We start from the raw sequence: 15,970 nt of genomic DNA on the forward strand, positions 1-15,970 counted from the left end.
TTTTTAGTAGAGGCAGGGTTTCACCTTGTTGACCAGGATGGTCTCGATATCTTGACCTCGTGATCCACCCGCCTCGGCCTCCCAATTTTTTGTATTTTTAATAGAGATGGGGTTTCACCATGTTGGCCAGGATGGTCTTGAACTCCTGATCTCAGGTGATCCACCCGCCTCAGCCTCTCAAAGTGCTGGGATTACAGGCTTGAGCCACTGCGCCCAGCCCTAATTTTTCTATTTTTAGTAGAGATGGGGTTTCACCATCTTGGCCAGGCTGGTCCTGAACTCCTGACTTCATGATCCGCCCACCTCAGCCTCCCAAAATGCTGGGATTACAGCCATGAGCCACTGCACCCTCCCCTCTCTGCCATTTTCTTACTTTCATCCGTGCCTGTCTCCCACCAATAGATAAATTATCCTGAAGCACTTCTTCACTGTCACCCTTGGCTCAAAAACCCACACTAGCTCTTAAGTTTTATCACTCGTTTGGAGCCAGCCTTCTCTACCTGACCTTTTCTGCCTTCTGTAGTGCCATCCTGCCCCTCCCATCCTCTGCCTGGTCCTCAGTGTCAGGGTGTGTCCCTATCTCTCAGTGCCGGAATGTTGGGGTCACCCCCCCATTCCAGTGGCACCTTCTCTATGGGGAGCTCTGACACTTAACTATCTGTATTGCACACTGTAACTCTTTACTCTTCTCTAATTGTATAATATTACATACGTCTTTCCCCAGGGCAAAGTAGTATCCTTAAGAATAGGCACAATTAGGCCGGGCCTGATGGCTCAAGCCTGTAATCCCAGCACTTTGGGAGGCTGAGGTGGGAGGACTGCATGAGCCCAGGAGTTCAAGACCATCCTGGGCAACATAGCAAGACCCCATCTTTTAAAAAAATAGGCACAATTCATTCAGGAACTGTTTATCACATCTCTGTTGTCTGCAGGCATTATGCTGAGTTACAGTGTGGCATAAGGCAGTGTGGCCATTGTTCTTTTGCTTACCTCCTTCCAGGGTCTGGAGCTTTATTTCTCACAGTGCGAGCAGAGACCTGTGTATATAGTCAGTGTTCTTTTTCTTCTGGTTGTGTTGGGGGCCAAGAAGGGCCTGAGACCTGAGTCTAAGGCCTCTGTGTTCCCTGGAGCGAATGTGTTCTTTTAGGCCTGGGTCCATCTTGGCTCCAGGCAGGCCTGGCTTTGCATCGGGGTCGAGATTACAGCCAGAAGCACAGCCAGCTCTCTGGAGAATGTAACCCAAATATCACCCCTTGTTGAAGAATAAGGTAACAACAGCTGTAGCATTCAGAATACAAAAAAAAAAAAAAGATAATATCCAGCATTCTCCCACTCTCTAGCAGTGACTTTTATTTTTGAGTCTTTGTCCATTCTTAAGTTTTTGCCTTGGACTATTTAATTTTGTGTTTTGTTTTATTTTGTTTTGTTTGCTGAGATGGTGTCTTGCTCTGTCGCCCAGGCTGGAGTGCAGTTGTGCAATCTTGGCTCACTGCAACACCACTCGGGTTCAAGCAATTCTCCCACATCAGCCTTCTAAGTAGCTGGGATTACTGAACCACCATGCCTGGCTAATTTTTGTATTTTCAGTAGAGACAGGGTTTCACCATGTTAGCCAGGCTGGTCTTGAACTCCTGGCCTCAAGTGATCTGCCCGCCTCAGCCTCCCAAAGTGCTGGGATTACAGGTGTGAGCTACCATGCCCGGCCTGGCCTGCTGTTGGAATCTGGGAAAGTTCAAAGGGTTAAATGATAGAGCCTTGTTGAATGCTATAGTAGTAATAATAGTGGTGACGGTTGACTCAGGAAAAGGTAAAGAGTGCAGCTTCCTTGCTCTCTTCAATGTTCCTCTGTGTTCCCTGCTTACTGCCTCCCTCAGTCTGTGAGCACACCCTCCCCTACAGTGGTTTGCCTGACCCCTCTTGAAGCAGGTTGCTCTTCTACTTCATGGGTAAATATTGACCTATTTGGGTTTCAAATGCCTGCTCCTCGAAACTCATGCTAGGCTAGAAAAACATGCTGAGAGAACATCTCTTGAGAATAAGAGTTACTTTTGGTTAGGCTTTAATGTAATTAGCCCACTCACTGAGTCCTTGCTTGCAATGGTCAGCACTGTGCTGGCCTCCTGGTGGGGTGGTGGTGGACAGAGGCAGGGCACTGCCCCTTGCCCCCACTCTGGGAGTTTGTGGTCCAGCTGGGGAGATAAGACTCATACACTGGGAATTCTTGGAGGCTGTGTGCCAAGCAGCTGCAAGGATCCTGAAGGAGAATTCTTGCCTGAGTGCGAGGCGGTGGCCCTCTGTGACTATCAGATCTCTTCTAACACTTCTTAAGTTTTCTGGTCTTAAGTGGAATTCACTCAAGTGCCAAAATGTCTGTTGTAGACAATGGGTGACATGGGCTGGCAGGAAAAGAAGCTTGGCCTTCTTGTGAGGAGGGGAAGGGAACAGGGATGGGCTGTGGGGAACTAGGCTGAGAGGAAGGAGTTTCTGTGGTTTGCTAATCCTCTGGTATTCATTTCCCTGAAATGTCCCTGGACCTGCTCCTAGGCTTCCAGCTTATACCAGGGCCTCATGCCTGGGGTGTCTCTCTGTTACATGCACCCAAAGCCCAATGCCTTTCTTGCACGTGACCCGGACTTTCTCTCTTCTCTGTCCTTTCAACCTCCCCCAGCTTGGATCCAACACATCCCTTCCCAGTCCTCTGAAATGAGCTGGTGTTTTCTGTTAGGTGAGGCCGCTGCCCAGGCTGGGAAATCCAAGGGCTGGTCTCATCTCTGTGAGTTAGACCCCAGTGAGAATCTTGGCTGACCGGAAGGCTGGAGGCCAGAGGCTGGTACCACTGAGGTTCCCAGGCAGAGAGGGAAGTTTTGGCAGTGATCTAGGGAGCAGGATCAGGGGAAGAGGCACTGGGCTGACCAGTCAGAGGCCCAAGGGGGGAGATCTGAGCTTCTCAGTTTGGGATAGAGGGGTTAGGCAGAGACTATGATGTGTGCTACTTCAAAATTACCTTTCTAGCCCTGGAGGGTAGGTCTCCTCCCTGTGTGTTCTAGCCAAGTAACTTGGTTACCCATTCTTTGCTGCCTTCTTAGGCCAGTGGGAAACCTTAGGGCAGGTGTGCATTGATTGGGTAGAGGCCATTCTGGAGCAGGTGAGAAAAGAATCTGCTTTGTGGGAGAATGGGGTCCTGGGAAGATCCCACCTTGGGACAGCTTAGAGGAAGTTAAGGTGCTAGAAGCCAGGACTGACCTAGGTCCTAGGCCCTGCCTTGATGTGCAAGGGGAGGAGCTTGTGAGACCAAAGGTATGCTGCCCTTCACTCCGCACACATCATACCCTTCCACGAAGGATGCTGTTACTTTCATGCTGTGCCCACCTACAGAGGGAGAAGGAGGCTTCTAGATCTCCGGGCCAGATGAGGGACAGGTGGGGGCCTCATACAGCTCTGACCTTGGGCTTGGTGCCCAGGCAGGGAAAGAGTTGGAGCGGTGCCAGCAGCAGGCGAACGAGGTGACGGAAATCATGCTTAACAACTTCGACAAGGTCCTGGAGCGTGATGGGAAGCTGGCCGAACTGGAGCAGCGTTCAGACCAACTCCTGGATATGGTGTGAGGCCTGGGGGAGCATGGAGGGGTGGGGAGAGGCTTGGCAAAGGCTCTCTTGGGCTGTATTCAGGACCTACAGGTCCTTGGTGGGGCTGAGGCCTTCTTGGGGGCCAGTGTGGGGCCTCTGGGTTTCCTCAAGCACCCATAGCCTAGTTATGCAACAGGTAGACCCCACAAAATAAGAAGGCCTTGGTTTGAAGCTATGGACCTTCCTAAAGGTAGAAGACTGGCATTGTTTTTTGTTTTCCTTTTTTCTTTGAGACAGGGTCTCACTCTGTTGCCCAGGCTAGTACAGTGGCATGATCACAATTTGCTGCAGCCTCTACCTCTGAGGTTCAGGTGATCCTCCTGCCTCAGCCTCCTGAGGAGCTGAGACTGCAAGTATGCACCACCATGCCTAGCTAATTTTTGATTTTTTGTAGAGATGAGGTCTCACTGTGTTGCCCAGGCTGGTCTTGAACTCCTAGACCACAAGCAGTCCTCCCACCTCAGCCTCCCAAAATGCTAGGATTACAGGCATGAGCCACTGTGCCCAGCCTGAGGACTGGCATTGTTAACTGAAGGTGAGCTGCTATGGCTGAAAGTCAAGGGCCACACTTATGTTTGCGATGAGGACAGGCTGGGAGGGTTCTGATGGTACAGAAAGGGAGCAGACAAGATGGGGAGGATGCAGGAGGAGACGAAGCCTTACTGAGATGGGGTTGGGAGGAGCTGGCTTCTGGGCCAAGGGGGTGCCAACTAATTCCCACTCTGTCTGGGGGTGTCTGCAGAGCTCAGCCTTCAGCAAGACTACAAAGACCCTGGCCCAGAAGAAGCGCTGGGAGAACATCCGTTTCCGGATCTTCTTGGGACTATTGGGCGGTGGCCTGCTCATCATCCTGATTGTGCTGTTGGTGGTCTTTCTCCCTCACAGCAGTGACAGCAGTAGTGCCCCACGGACCAAGGATGCAGGCACTGCCTCAGGGCCTGGGGACTGACCCAGCTGGTCCTGAGAGAGAAGCCAAATGGCTGCACTGGCTGGTTCTGGTCTCCAGAGAACCTTGATGTTTGCTCTCCCCTGACCCACCCCAGTGAGTGCCAAAGGGCAGCCCCAACATGTGCACCCCTGCATTTCCTGTCATGCCACAGACTGGCCCTTGAGGGCAACCTGCTGTACTGGCCATGCTGGGCCAGCCCTACCTGGAGCTTAGTAAAAGCTGCTGTTTGATTAAAAGCTGGTATATGTGTGTGAAGGTCAACAGTTTGGTTAGTCCCATGTTCCAGGTTGGTTAGTCCCATGTCCTAGAGTAGAGACCCCTAGGGCTGCTTAGAAAGCCCATCACCCAAAGAACTCCACCCCTGGGAGATGGCTCCTTCCTCTCCTTTCCCTACTTGATCCATCCCTACAGAGACAGGGAGTGTGGGTGCAAGAACACAATGCCCCTCAAACCAGACCCTGGAACCAGTCCTCCCTATCTCAGAGCCTGTTTCTCTGAGAATGAAATCATTATGTTTCTGTCATCTTGGGGATGCTTAGAGGACCAATGAGACTGTAGTTGGGATGACAAAAAAGAAAGCACTTAAAAAAATTTTTTTGTGACTGGGTGTGGTGGCTCACGTCTGTAATCCCAGCACTTTGGGTGGATCACCTGAGGTCAGGAGTTCGAGACCAGCCTGGCCAACATGGTGAAATCTTGTCTCTATAAAATAAAAAAAATAAAATAAAAATTTTGTTTTTGATACAGAGTTTTTGCTCTGTTCCCCAGGCTGGAGTACAATGGCATGATCTTGGCTCACTGCAACCTCCACCTCCTGGGTTCAAGAGATTCTCCTGCCTTAGCCTCCTGAGTAGCTGGGATTACAAGTATCCACTACCACGCCCAGCTAATTTTTGTATTTTTAGTAAAGACAAAGTTTCACAATGTTGGGCAAGCTGGTCTTGAACTCCTGACCTCAGGTAACCCACCTGCCTCAGGCTCCCAAAGTGCTAGGATTACAGGTGTGAGCCACCGCACCTGGCCCCCAATTTTTTTCATATGGCTTTCACCTTCAGATAAATGGTTTCCCCTTTGAACACTTCCCACTCCCCAATTTCTCTTTCCACATTCTACCTCAAGCTTTACATTAGATTGCAGATGGGGAAGTGACACCAAGAGATGGGGGATCTTAAAGCGCTTGTTGATATTCCCATCTCCCTCCCTCCTTCCCTCCCTCTTTTTCTCCCTTCCTCTTTTGAGGGGGTCTCTTTAAGTCACCCAGGCTGGTCTCTAACTCCTGAGCTCAAGCAGTTCTTCTGCCTTTAGTACTGGGATTACAGGCGTGAGCCACATATCCAACCTGAATTCAGACTTTTCAAAGCTACAGGGCCATTCAGGGCCGGGCAGGCAGTGCCTTTAGGGCCACAGCAAATATCACTGGGCAAAGGCATGGAAGAAGGAAAGAAAGCACACCAACACTGTGGAAACAGGGCAGTCTCTGCCTGGGCTACTTAACTGTAGCTTAAACTCAAGCGTGAGTGGCAAGGGGAATTCAGGGTCAAGTGTATAACATAAGCAGTTCCTTGCTGGGTAGAGTGAGGGCTACTAACAGAAACCAGAATAAGTGTGAGTTGTGTGGAGTGTTACCCATTACAGAGCGAGTTAGTTTCACTGAGCTCATTACCATCTTTTTTTTTTTTCTTTTTCTTTTTTTGAGACGGAGTCTCGCTCTGTCTCCCAGGCCGGAGCGCAATGGTGCGATCTTGGCTCACTGCAACCTCTGCCTCCCAGGTTCAAGCGATTCTCCTGCCTCAGCCTCTCCAGGAGCTGGGATTACAGGCGCTGCCACCAGACCTGGCTTTTCTTTTTTTCTTTCTTTCTTTTTTTTTTTTGTATTTTTAGTAGAGACGGGGTTTCACTGTGTTGGCTAGGCTGGTCTCGAAATCCTGACCTCATGATCCGCCCGCCTTGGCCTCCCAAAGTGCTGGGATTACAGGCGTGAGTCACCTCTCTTGGGAAAGATGGAGGAAAGCACTTGGCCCTGCAGTTGGTCTGCAGCACCACTTAAAGACTGCAAATTTGGGCAAGCCACTTCTGAGGTTAAAAAGGCATAATGATGCTTAGCTCCTGGGACTACTGAGGGGATGATCGGTGTGTAAAACATTCATCAGTCTAACAGTTCTAGATGCTAAATAGTACCTATCATCCAAATCATTCAGTGCAGTGGCTCTTAAACCTGCTTCACCTGTAGAATTTATACAAATGTCTTTGCCCAGGCCCCACCACAGATCAGTTAAATCGGAATCTTTGAAGGTATCCTCCGCGCCCATTCTTTCCTCAGGTGATTCATGTGTAGGAAGGAATGAAAAGGTGTTAGTACAAGCCACTAGTTTTACAGAAGCTAAGGACAGCAACGGGCTGAAGTTAACAGTCCCATGAGCTGGTTGAGGCCCCAGCTCCCCGGCAGAGGGGCCTGTCTCTCTCGGTTGAGGAGGCTTGCCCCACCTTTTATTATTACGCCTAACACATAAGAAATGAGCAGGAATTTTTTTTTCGGGGGTTGGGGAGGAATCAAACGCAATCTCCTGAACCCTCTAGAGCGCCGCGGGACAGAATCGTCCGGTGGGGACCGGGACAGCGCATCGAGAAGTGCCCTGGCCCAACGCCCGCAGGAACCTGAACCCCTGGGCCAGCGCTGCCTTCTCTCCGAGAGGTCTCTAGCATCTGCACTGTTAAAGCCCTCTGAGCCTCAGGGCAGATTGACGACCCTTACAGATCAGACAGTTGGATGCGACCACCGCCGGAAATTCCCGGGAATTGAGTCTTGGCTCCGATTCCAAAACAAATGCTTCCTCACAAGTCCAGATCTCTGTCATTGGCGTTAGGATCTGGTCACCTGACCTATTTAAGCCAATGAGAGGCGGCTGAATTAGTACTTCCGCTTTCCGTTGTGTTAACGAGCCACTGTGCCCGTCCCACGGATACTCTGATTGGCCAGCTTCCCTCAGCTCGTCAGTTTATTGGCCAGCGCCGCTAGGCCGCGATCAAGCCGGGTCCGAGAGCTGTGTCAGACGACTGGGCAGCCATGGCGTCCTATTTCGACGAACACGACTGCGAGCCGTTAGACCCCGAGCAGGAGACTCGAACCAACATGCTGCTGGAGCTCGCAAGGTGGGTGCGCGGGGCTTGGGGATGGGGTCCAGCCAGCAGGTTTCTGGGCTGGGGCTGGCTGGAGAAGGCGGATTACCGGAGGCAGCTGACTCTGGGGAGGACGGATGAGTAATCTGCAGTGTTAGTCCGGGCGGTGAGATTGAGGGGTGTGGGAATGAGCATCTCGATAATTTGGGCCGTCCGTTGGGCTGCCTGGGCAAGGGAATTGAGGAAAAGACGAGCTGGAGAGTGGTGGACGGACAGCAGGCTCTGGGAGGTCCCGGAGAAGGTGAGGCATGGGGGCAGGGTTGGGGCCGTGTGCTGTGAGTGGGTATATTCATCAGGAACAGCAGGCACTGCCGACTTGGAATCTGGCTCCACAAGGTTATTCTGCGTGGCCTGAGTAACTTCTTTGAGACTGTTGCCTCATGTATAAAATGGGAATAAAAAAAGTTACGTGCTGCGGCGGTCTGGTAGCAGCTGTAAACTATTTCCCATCGTGCTTTTTATCTAGTGAGCATCTACTAACTACTAACAGAAGCTATTATTCCTACTAGCTGGGCAGGGTGTTTATAGGTTACTGTCCAGTGCATTATGGGGGCAAAGAGAAAGCATAGTTTTCCTTTGTTCTGACTTTACATCCTCTTCCCCAGGTCACTTTTCAATAGGATGGACTTTGAAGACTTGGGGTTGGTAGTAGATTGGGACCACCACCTGCCTCCACCAGCTGCCAAGACTGTGGTTGAGAACCTCCCCAGGACGGTCATCAGAGGCTCTCAGGCTGGTGAGGACACTAATATTTTCTGCTATGTGGGCCAGACCTACCCCTTCCCCAAGTCAGACTGTGGTCTGGTCCCTAAGTTTTCCAGGCCAGGTGGGGCAAGTGTCCTTCAGGAGTGGGAGCTTGGGAGGCAGGGACTGTAGCATCTCTCCTGATCAGCACTCCTTCCTAAAGAGCTCAAGTGCCCCGTGTGTCTTTTGGAATTTGAGGAGGAGGAGACTGCCATTGAGATGCCTTGCCATCACCTTTTCCATTCCAGCTGCATTCTGCCCTGGCTAAGCAAGGTACTGCTTTTCTTCTTCCAGCTCTCACTCTGCTCTGGGCCCAGTACTCAAGCTTCTTTCTGTTCACAGACTGTTGGGGGATCAAAGAAGGGAGGCACTTGGGAGCAGGGAAGGTGGTTATCAGCTTATGAAGATCAGACCAAGGCTATACACTACTCTACTTTTCTCAGACAAATTCCTGTCCCTTGTGCCGCCATGAGCTGCCCACTGATGATGACACCTATGAGGAGCACAGACGAGATAAGGTAGGGGCTGATGGTTAAGTGGAGGGGTCGTAATAGGCTTCCTCAGTCCTGTACTTGCTGCCATCACTTTCCACCTCAGCAAGACTGGACCAGGCCTCAGAGTCCCTGGCTCTGGCTGGCTTCTTAGTGACTTTGGTTTGTGGTAAGAGCCTCAGCAATGCAGATGCCAGAGGCCTGAAAACAGAGCCAGCCCCATGATAGTTGCCCATCCCCTCACCCACAGGCCTTCAGTTTTGGCCCCTGCCCAGTGTGCCCTCTTTCCTTCAGGCTCGAAAACAGCAGCAGCAGCACCGACTGGAGAACCTCCATGGAGCCATGTACACGTGAGGAGGCTGGGGCTGAGCACCGGCCCTCTGCGTCTTCCTTACAAACCTTGAATCCTCATTAAAGGTTTCTGTACTCACCCTGAGGCTGTATTGATCACAGACCTGGTCAGGGGCTCTGCATCCTCCTTCAGGTCTCTACTGCTATTGGGGAAGGTGGTCCTAAACCGCAGAAGTAGGCCATGGTTTCCCTCCCTGCTGGCCCATCTAGACTCATGGCAGTGGATTACTGCACCAGCCAGGGCTTGGGCCTATGTGTTCATGGTTGGAAGGCAAAATGTGTCAGGGTCTGGCACCCAGTTAATTACTTAAAGCTGATAAACGAGCCTGCAGCCTCCTCTCACTGCAATTTCTAGTTAACTTTGGAATCCCAGAGGTTTTCTTTTTCTCTATTGAGAAAGCTGCTTTTAATATTTTAAAGTTGCTCTCTGTACTACCCCCACCTTCCACCCCTGCCTCTTACTAAGGAATCAAAGTTCAAACCAGACTCAGTGGGGGATGGGTGAGATTATTAGATCAAGTCAGTTCTTTAGATTGTTTAGAGGCCTAGAAGGGTTTCAAGCCCTTCAACGGGTATTTGAATGGTACCTGCCATCCTTTGTTTCTGGCAGCAAAGTATGCTCAGCACTGTCCTGGGGGGCAAGGGCTTTCTCCCATCCTTGGCTTTTGGAAAGCCATCCCAGATCAGGTCCCCCCTTTCCCGACTCTCCAGAACAGACTACAAACATGCAAATTAGAATTCTTTTAATATAAAAAAAAGTACTAAAATACCCACGTGGTTCTGCTGTGTTATTTGCCCTAAAGGAAGTGAGGGGCAGAGTGAAGAATCCCAGTGCAGCTCAATGGGCCCAGAAATGGGCCTTTCCATAGGCTAAGGCGTACCCACTCCACCTCCACCAGACTTCTATCCCCACTGCTGTTCCCAGCCCCCAATTCCTGCAGCAGGAAACCCCAGTGGTCTGGCTCTGGCACTGGGAGTAGAAGGCACCTGAAGGGCTGGCTGGGTGAGTGAGGACAGGTGACCTTTAAAAACAAAACGACACCATGGGGTGGGGAAGGAGGTCATGCAGCTGTGGCAGCTGGCAGGGCCCACTCCTCTATGGCACAGGTGGATGTGGGATGGCCATTTCTCCAGAAGTGAGGAAGCCCAGATCCCAACAGAATACTTTCTCAAAATTGTTTTTGGTACAAAATAAATGCAAAGAAGATATAGGGTGGGGTGCTGCGGAGGCCGGGCCAGCCACCCTCCCCAGACCTTAGATCATAGCGATGCTCTCAGGGGCACAGTTGAGGTGGGTGGAGGTGCTGCTGCTGCCGGAGGACTTGCAGGCCCGGCCAGGGGTAGGTTGCAGTGCAGCCACCAATGTGTCTGAGGAGACTGCCCCAAACTCGTAGCTGAAGGTGCCATAGAAAATGAGGATATCGATGACACACACCCACTCACACAGGGCTGCCCCATGTTGCAGCTGAGAACTCTCATGGACAAAGAAGACTCCACCTGAAATGGGGTTAAGGAAATGTTCAGTAGGACATATGGAAACCTGGAAACAACCCTCTGCAGTCCCAGGCCTCACCTCCCCAAAGGGAGCAGACCACATGGCAGAGTTAGGCCTCCACCCCCCCCCCCATCCTCTTGGGAGGGAGAAAGGTTGAGCTAGAGGATGAGTTCCCGGCTGCCCCATCATAGAAGGATACTGAGGACCAGGGTGATGAAGGCGATGACAGCCAGCACACTTCGAAGATAGGCCACAGCCAGGTCCAGGGGGGCGGTGGCCCCTTGGTAGGAGAGAACACAGTGCAGGCAGACAAAGAGCAGCCCCGCAGGGAAGGCCACACCAGCTCCAATGTAGTGTAGAGACCTGGCATGATCCACCTGGGCTCAGAGAGGGGTCAGTCGGTGATGTGGCTGCAGCCAAACCCCTCCACCCCTCCTTCAATGGATCTTCTCTCTCCCTCTTCCTTTCTCCCCCTCCTTTCTCATTGTCTCCTTCCGGCCCCAACCTTGAGGTGCCACCCCCTGTAGGCAGCCAGGCCTTGTTAGATAAAGTTCAAGGTTTGCAGGGGAGGAGGGGAAGCACCTGAAAATTGCCGACCACCAAGAGGCCTGCAGCGTTGGTGCAGCCAGTGATGAGCGCCGTGGTGTTAACCCAAGAGTGCCGACTGTGCTCCAGGAGCTGCCCGTAGCGCAGGAGGCAGATCAAGGCCACTGGGGGAGGAGAGCAAGATTGGGGCGTTCCTCCAGCCCTGGCCCCGCCCAATGAACCTGTCAGCTTCCCGCTCCCCACCGCTCTGGTGCTCCTGCCCCATCTGAGAGGCAGAAAGGGAATGGACAGGCGGGTGGTGAACTAGGTTTCCTCAGGCTCCAGCCAGCAGGGTGGCTGTGTGGGAGTCAGCCTTTGACCTTCAAGGAAGGGAAGAGAAGTTGCCTCTATTGCCTTAGCCCTTGGTGGGGAGGGCTGCACCAAGGGCTTCCTGGGCCTTTCTGCATGGGAGGCACTGGGCTGGACAGGCAGGGTCAGGGCTAAGGGTACAACTCACCCATGAAAGCACCCATGTTGCCAATGAGGCTGAAGAGGCAGCTTTCTGGGGGATAGGAGCCACACTTGCTGCGAGGAGGGGGAAGGACAGAGTAAGAGGGGGCAGGAGGCCCGGGGGGCCCCCATTCTGGCTCACTGGCTCTCCCCTGCTTTACCTGCACCTGCTCTTTAGCAGGTAGGCCACCTTTTCACACTGATTTGTGTGAAAAGCCAGGGTCCCTCATGAACAACTGGTTCCAGGCTGAGCCGCCAAAGGAGAGCTCATGTGTGTCAGAGAGAAGGGAGCGCCCAGGAGTGTTTGGGTAACCCTGAGACTCTGCTGAGCCCTGCAGGTGGTCTGGCTATCCTCGAGCTAGAACACGGGCTGGGCAATCTGAGGGCTTGAGCTTAAATCCGGGTGCCTCCACTTATTATCTGTGTGATCTGCATGAGTGATACTGAGCTGTTTCCTCACCTATAAAATGGTCAGACAACAGCTGCCTCCTGCTGGGAGGATGAAAAGAGACAATGCATATAAAGCACTCAGCAGAGTGCCTGCCCCATAGCAACTGCCAAGTAGTATTGTTATTAAGTGGCCCTTAGGATATTTATTATTCCTGAGACCCAAGGACAGCTCTTTGCTTGAGGGGCTGTCTGGGAGGATCTTAGATCTTCCTGACCTGCCCAGTGTTCCTAACCTGCCCAATGTCCAGGCCTTACCTGATGAGGGGGACATCGTCCAGGGTGCAGCAGGTCTTGGGGCCCCCTTGCTCAGCAGGGTCAGGAGAGCAGGACTCGTTGTAGGACCTGGTAGGTGGGACAGGGAGTAGACTGGGGGAAGGGACTGCCCCTAGGCCCTTGGCCTATAGCCTCAGACCTCATAGGGGACTCTCTCCCAGACTTCCCCTGCAGGGACAAAAGATCCCACTTCCCAGGGCCTGCCTGAAGCAGTAGCCAAAGGGGCAAAAGGATGGTGGGAAGTGGGTAGGTGCTATGAAGCCATGCAAGGGACCAATTTCAGAGAAAAGCAGTGAGGCTCAGCAGTCTGGCTGGGCTCAAGAGGGGACAGAGATGAAGGAAACTTTAGAGTGAGGTTGTCTGCAGTGCTTCATACCAGTTCTCCACGGGGCATACATGGTGGTTCATCACAGCCATGGCATACCTGTGGGAACAGAACTGTCATCCTGCCCTCATGCCTCTCCTGGTTCAGCCTTCCCAAGCCCCCCCTTAATCCACCCCATAACCCTTTTCTTCCACCTTGATTTCTGGGGCCTATTCAGCCTCACTGTTGCTGAATGATGCCACACCAGCATCTGCAGCATGGCCCCCAGCTAGAGGCCCTCTGGAAGTTACCCTGGCCAGAAGTATATTTGTCAGGGCCACCCTGGTGGACAGCAGTGGTGCCAGCTTGTCCCAAGGGGCTGTGTGCCTAGGCACCAGGCCAGGCTTTGGAGAAAGCCAGAGTGACCCTGGGTACAACCCTAGAGCCTACAACAGGACAAGGGACTTTGTGTGTGACAAGCTCCTGTTGTCCCCCCACAACCCCCGCACCCCGATTTACTCACACAGTCCATATGCCAGTGATGGAGAATGCTGACAGGCTGACAGGCAGGAGGATCCAGGCGGTCATGAGGGAGGGGAGCCAGGGTGGTGGTGGTGTGGGGGGGCAGGACAAGAGGTAGATGGGGAAGTAGGGGCGGACCAGCTACCTTGAGATGTTTCTGCCACAACCATCAGCTGCCCTGGCCTGGTGGAGAGAGGCAGATCAAAGTCCAGTCGTGGGTGACTGGCCAGGAAGGGGGAGGGTAAAGGAGGTCAACACCTTATCCAGCGCTCCTGTTGGGGTCTCAGAGAGTCCAAAGTTTGGGCTGACCCCATGCCAGAACGTAGACACCCACGGGCATTGGGGGCTTCCGCGGTCAACCCAAATGCCAACGGCGTGCTGAGAGATGTAGGCGAATCGTAACATCTGGAAGGGAGTTACCCTCCTTCTGAGGGACCAGGGCTGGGAGAAGGGCTGGACAACCGATGAGGCCACGCCAAGGAGAGGCTGGGTGCGGGCCCAGTGGAGTGGTGGCGAGGCGGCGGAGCGCAGGCAAAACCACCTGACCATCGGCGCCCTGGGCGAGGGGCGGGTTCACGCGGGAAGCCCGGCCCGGCACCCGCTCGCCTGGGCGCGGGGACCCTGGCTGGGGCCGGAGCCTGCGGCCGGTGACCCCCGGGGACCCGGGACGCGATACTCCCCAGGTGATTCCTGGAAGCCCGGAGGAAAGGAAGGAGCCCAGTACGCACCTCCCGGGAGTGCCCAGCCGCCGCCGCGCCCTGCTCGGCCCCCTCGTGGCGCCGACTCCAGCTGCGGCCCTCGGAGCAGCCCTGAAAGGTTTAAAGGGCCGAGCGGCCCCGCCCCTGGCGGCCCCAGGCCTCGCCGCGCCGCCCGCCGGGACGTGGAGTCCGCGTAGCCCCGGCCCCGGCGCCCGCGCCCTGCCGGAGACTACAACTCCCGAGCCCCCGCGCCCGCGTCACGGGAGAAACGTGGGCGGCGTCCCAACTTCGGAGGACCTGGGCGCGGAGGGCTGTGGCCTGAAGACCGCTCTAAAACCGAGATGCCTAGGGGTTCCGTTTGCCCTGTTCCTGCGTGGCAAGCGCCGGCAGGTGGGGACCTCGGGGCAGCCCTCATTCCAGCTCTACCTGCGATTGTCGCCGTGCACGTGGCTGGAGGAGCCTCCCTCCGCCACCGCGCACATTTTGCAGCCTGCACCGGCTAACGGTGAGTCCTCTAGGACGCTCTCTCAACCTGTCGCCCCATGTCTGCCTCTGGCCGGGGCTGCGGTGGATCTAGAGAAGCAGACACAAACCCTTGGCTGTTTCTTAAGAAATCCAAGCGCTTATGCTTCCTGTGGCTCAGCAAACTCCGGAGGAGGGCCGCTTTCATCAGATACTTTTTGCTTTCCTGCGTACAAGTACACAGTGTACTAGCCAGAAATCAATGTCCAAGACGTGTTTCCCGACTGGTCAACACTTATTTGAAATAAGGCGGTAGAGAACAGAGGACATCCATTCTAAGTAGACACATGTAGGTGTCAGTGTAGAGTAGGTAAGGATTAACTTGACCAGTGTTGATAAGCAAAGGGGAAGGTGAGAAACCTGGAGGAATCTGGGAAAAGGGAACAGGATAGTGAGGGGAAAATAACTGACCAGCTTCACCAAAAACTTACAGGCTACGAGTGCACTCCTGGATGTTTCTTAAATGATTCCAAGAGTGGAAATACTGTCACATATCAGAAGTGTGCCTGGCACTCTGTCTCGAAGGTGGTCTCAGCATCTCTTGGAGCCCTTGTGTGATGACACTTGGGCAGATCACCTGAATGGTGCATGGGTGCAGGCTGCCAAGTGTGGGAAGCTGAAGTGATAACATTGGTGAGGCAAAGGTTATGTGCGACAAGGCCCTGTGCTTTAGAGAAGTAGAACATAATGAGAATAGAGAGTAAACCACACAATGACTTGAAGATAGAGCAGAATAGACTGCGCAATGACTTGAAGAGGGAGAAACCTTCTTGGACCCAGTGGAAAGTAGAAATGGAAGCAGAAAACCTGTTGGTGAGCGCATTTCTTTTCCTTCTGAGACAGAGTTTTGCTTTTGTTGCCCAGGCTGGAGTGCAATGGTGCCATCTTGGCTCACTGCTACCTCTGCTTCCTGGGTTCAAGTGATTCTTGTGCCTCAGCCTCCCAAGGAGCTGGAATTACACGTAGCCTGGCTAATATTTTGTATTTTTAGTAGAGATGGGTTTTCACCATGTTGGCCAGGCTGGTCTCGAACCCCTGACGTCAGGTGATCTGCCACCTTGGCCTCTCAAAGTGCCAGGATTACAGGTGTGAGCCATTGTGCCTGGCCGGGAGAGCCCTTTTCTTAATCACATCAGGACAAGTGGTTAAAACAGGGTCAAGAAGAATGGCTGTGTAGTGATCACTGTACAAGCACACCTGACTGAATGAACCAGCAGGGGATAAAATCCAGCCCACCTGCCGCTGGCTATGCTTTGTGCCTCAGGACAAATGTGTGCTTCTTGCTAATTGATAGGAACCATCTTCCTGCCCAACTGTATTCCCATGGGGAGGC

The 15,970-nt window shown here is 53.2% G+C and overlaps 3 protein-coding genes across 5 annotated transcripts in view; 2 read left to right on the top strand and 1 right to left on the bottom strand.

Moving 5' to 3' along the window:
• Window positions 1–4,826, top strand: part of VAMP5 (vesicle associated membrane protein 5) — a 7,739-nt gene extending 2,913 nt beyond the window's left edge. The window contains exons 1-3 of one of the 2 annotated variants that reach the window (XM_037734689.1): window positions 2,496–3,145; window positions 3,462–3,599; window positions 4,369–4,826. In XM_037734689.1, the coding sequence (XP_037590617.1) occupies window positions 3,516–3,599; window positions 4,369–4,575 (291 nt within the window). In that variant the 5' untranslated portion in view covers window positions 2,496–3,145; window positions 3,462–3,515 and the 3' untranslated portion in view covers window positions 4,576–4,826. Of the gene's footprint in view, window positions 1–2,495; window positions 3,146–3,461; window positions 3,600–4,368 lie in introns of those variants that run through there. The other variant, XM_017517970.2, reaches the window with a different exon arrangement.
• A 2,319-nt stretch (window positions 4,827–7,145) lies between these two features.
• On the top strand, window positions 7,146–9,423 carry RNF181 (ring finger protein 181). Its single transcript, XM_017517981.2, has 5 exons — window positions 7,146–7,725; window positions 8,358–8,488; window positions 8,660–8,769; window positions 8,940–9,014; window positions 9,282–9,423. Exons 1-5 carry the CDS (start codon window positions 7,640–7,642, stop codon window positions 9,339–9,341), a joined length of 462 nt encoding a protein of 153 aa, XP_017373470.1. The 5' UTR covers window positions 7,146–7,639; the 3' UTR covers window positions 9,342–9,423.
• A 641-nt stretch (window positions 9,424–10,064) lies between these two features.
• On the bottom strand, window positions 10,065–14,237 carry TMEM150A (transmembrane protein 150A). 2 transcript variants are annotated; one of them, XM_017517974.2, is made up of 8 exons: window positions 14,146–14,237; window positions 13,419–13,600; window positions 12,968–13,015; window positions 12,574–12,660; window positions 11,876–11,943; window positions 11,416–11,543; window positions 11,033–11,210; window positions 10,065–10,835 (listed from the first exon to the last, which is right to left on the bottom strand). In XM_017517974.2, the coding sequence occupies exons 2-8, from the start codon at window positions 13,481–13,483 to the stop codon at window positions 10,594–10,596; spliced, it is 816 nt and encodes a 271-aa protein (XP_017373463.1). In that variant the 5' UTR covers window positions 13,484–13,600; window positions 14,146–14,237; the 3' UTR covers window positions 10,065–10,593. The 2 variants fall into 2 exon arrangements, with proteins under 2 accessions (XP_017373463.1, XP_017373466.1); XM_017517977.2 differs by lacking the exon at window positions 11,876–11,943.
• Between the last annotated feature and the right edge of the window lie 1,733 nt (window positions 14,238–15,970).

Source organism: Cebus imitator, unplaced genomic scaffold, assembly GCF_001604975.1.
Source record: "Cebus imitator isolate Cc_AM_T3 unplaced genomic scaffold, Cebus_imitator-1.0 Scaffold655, whole genome shotgun sequence".
NCBI lineage: Eukaryota > Metazoa > Chordata > Mammalia > Primates > Cebidae > Cebus > Cebus imitator.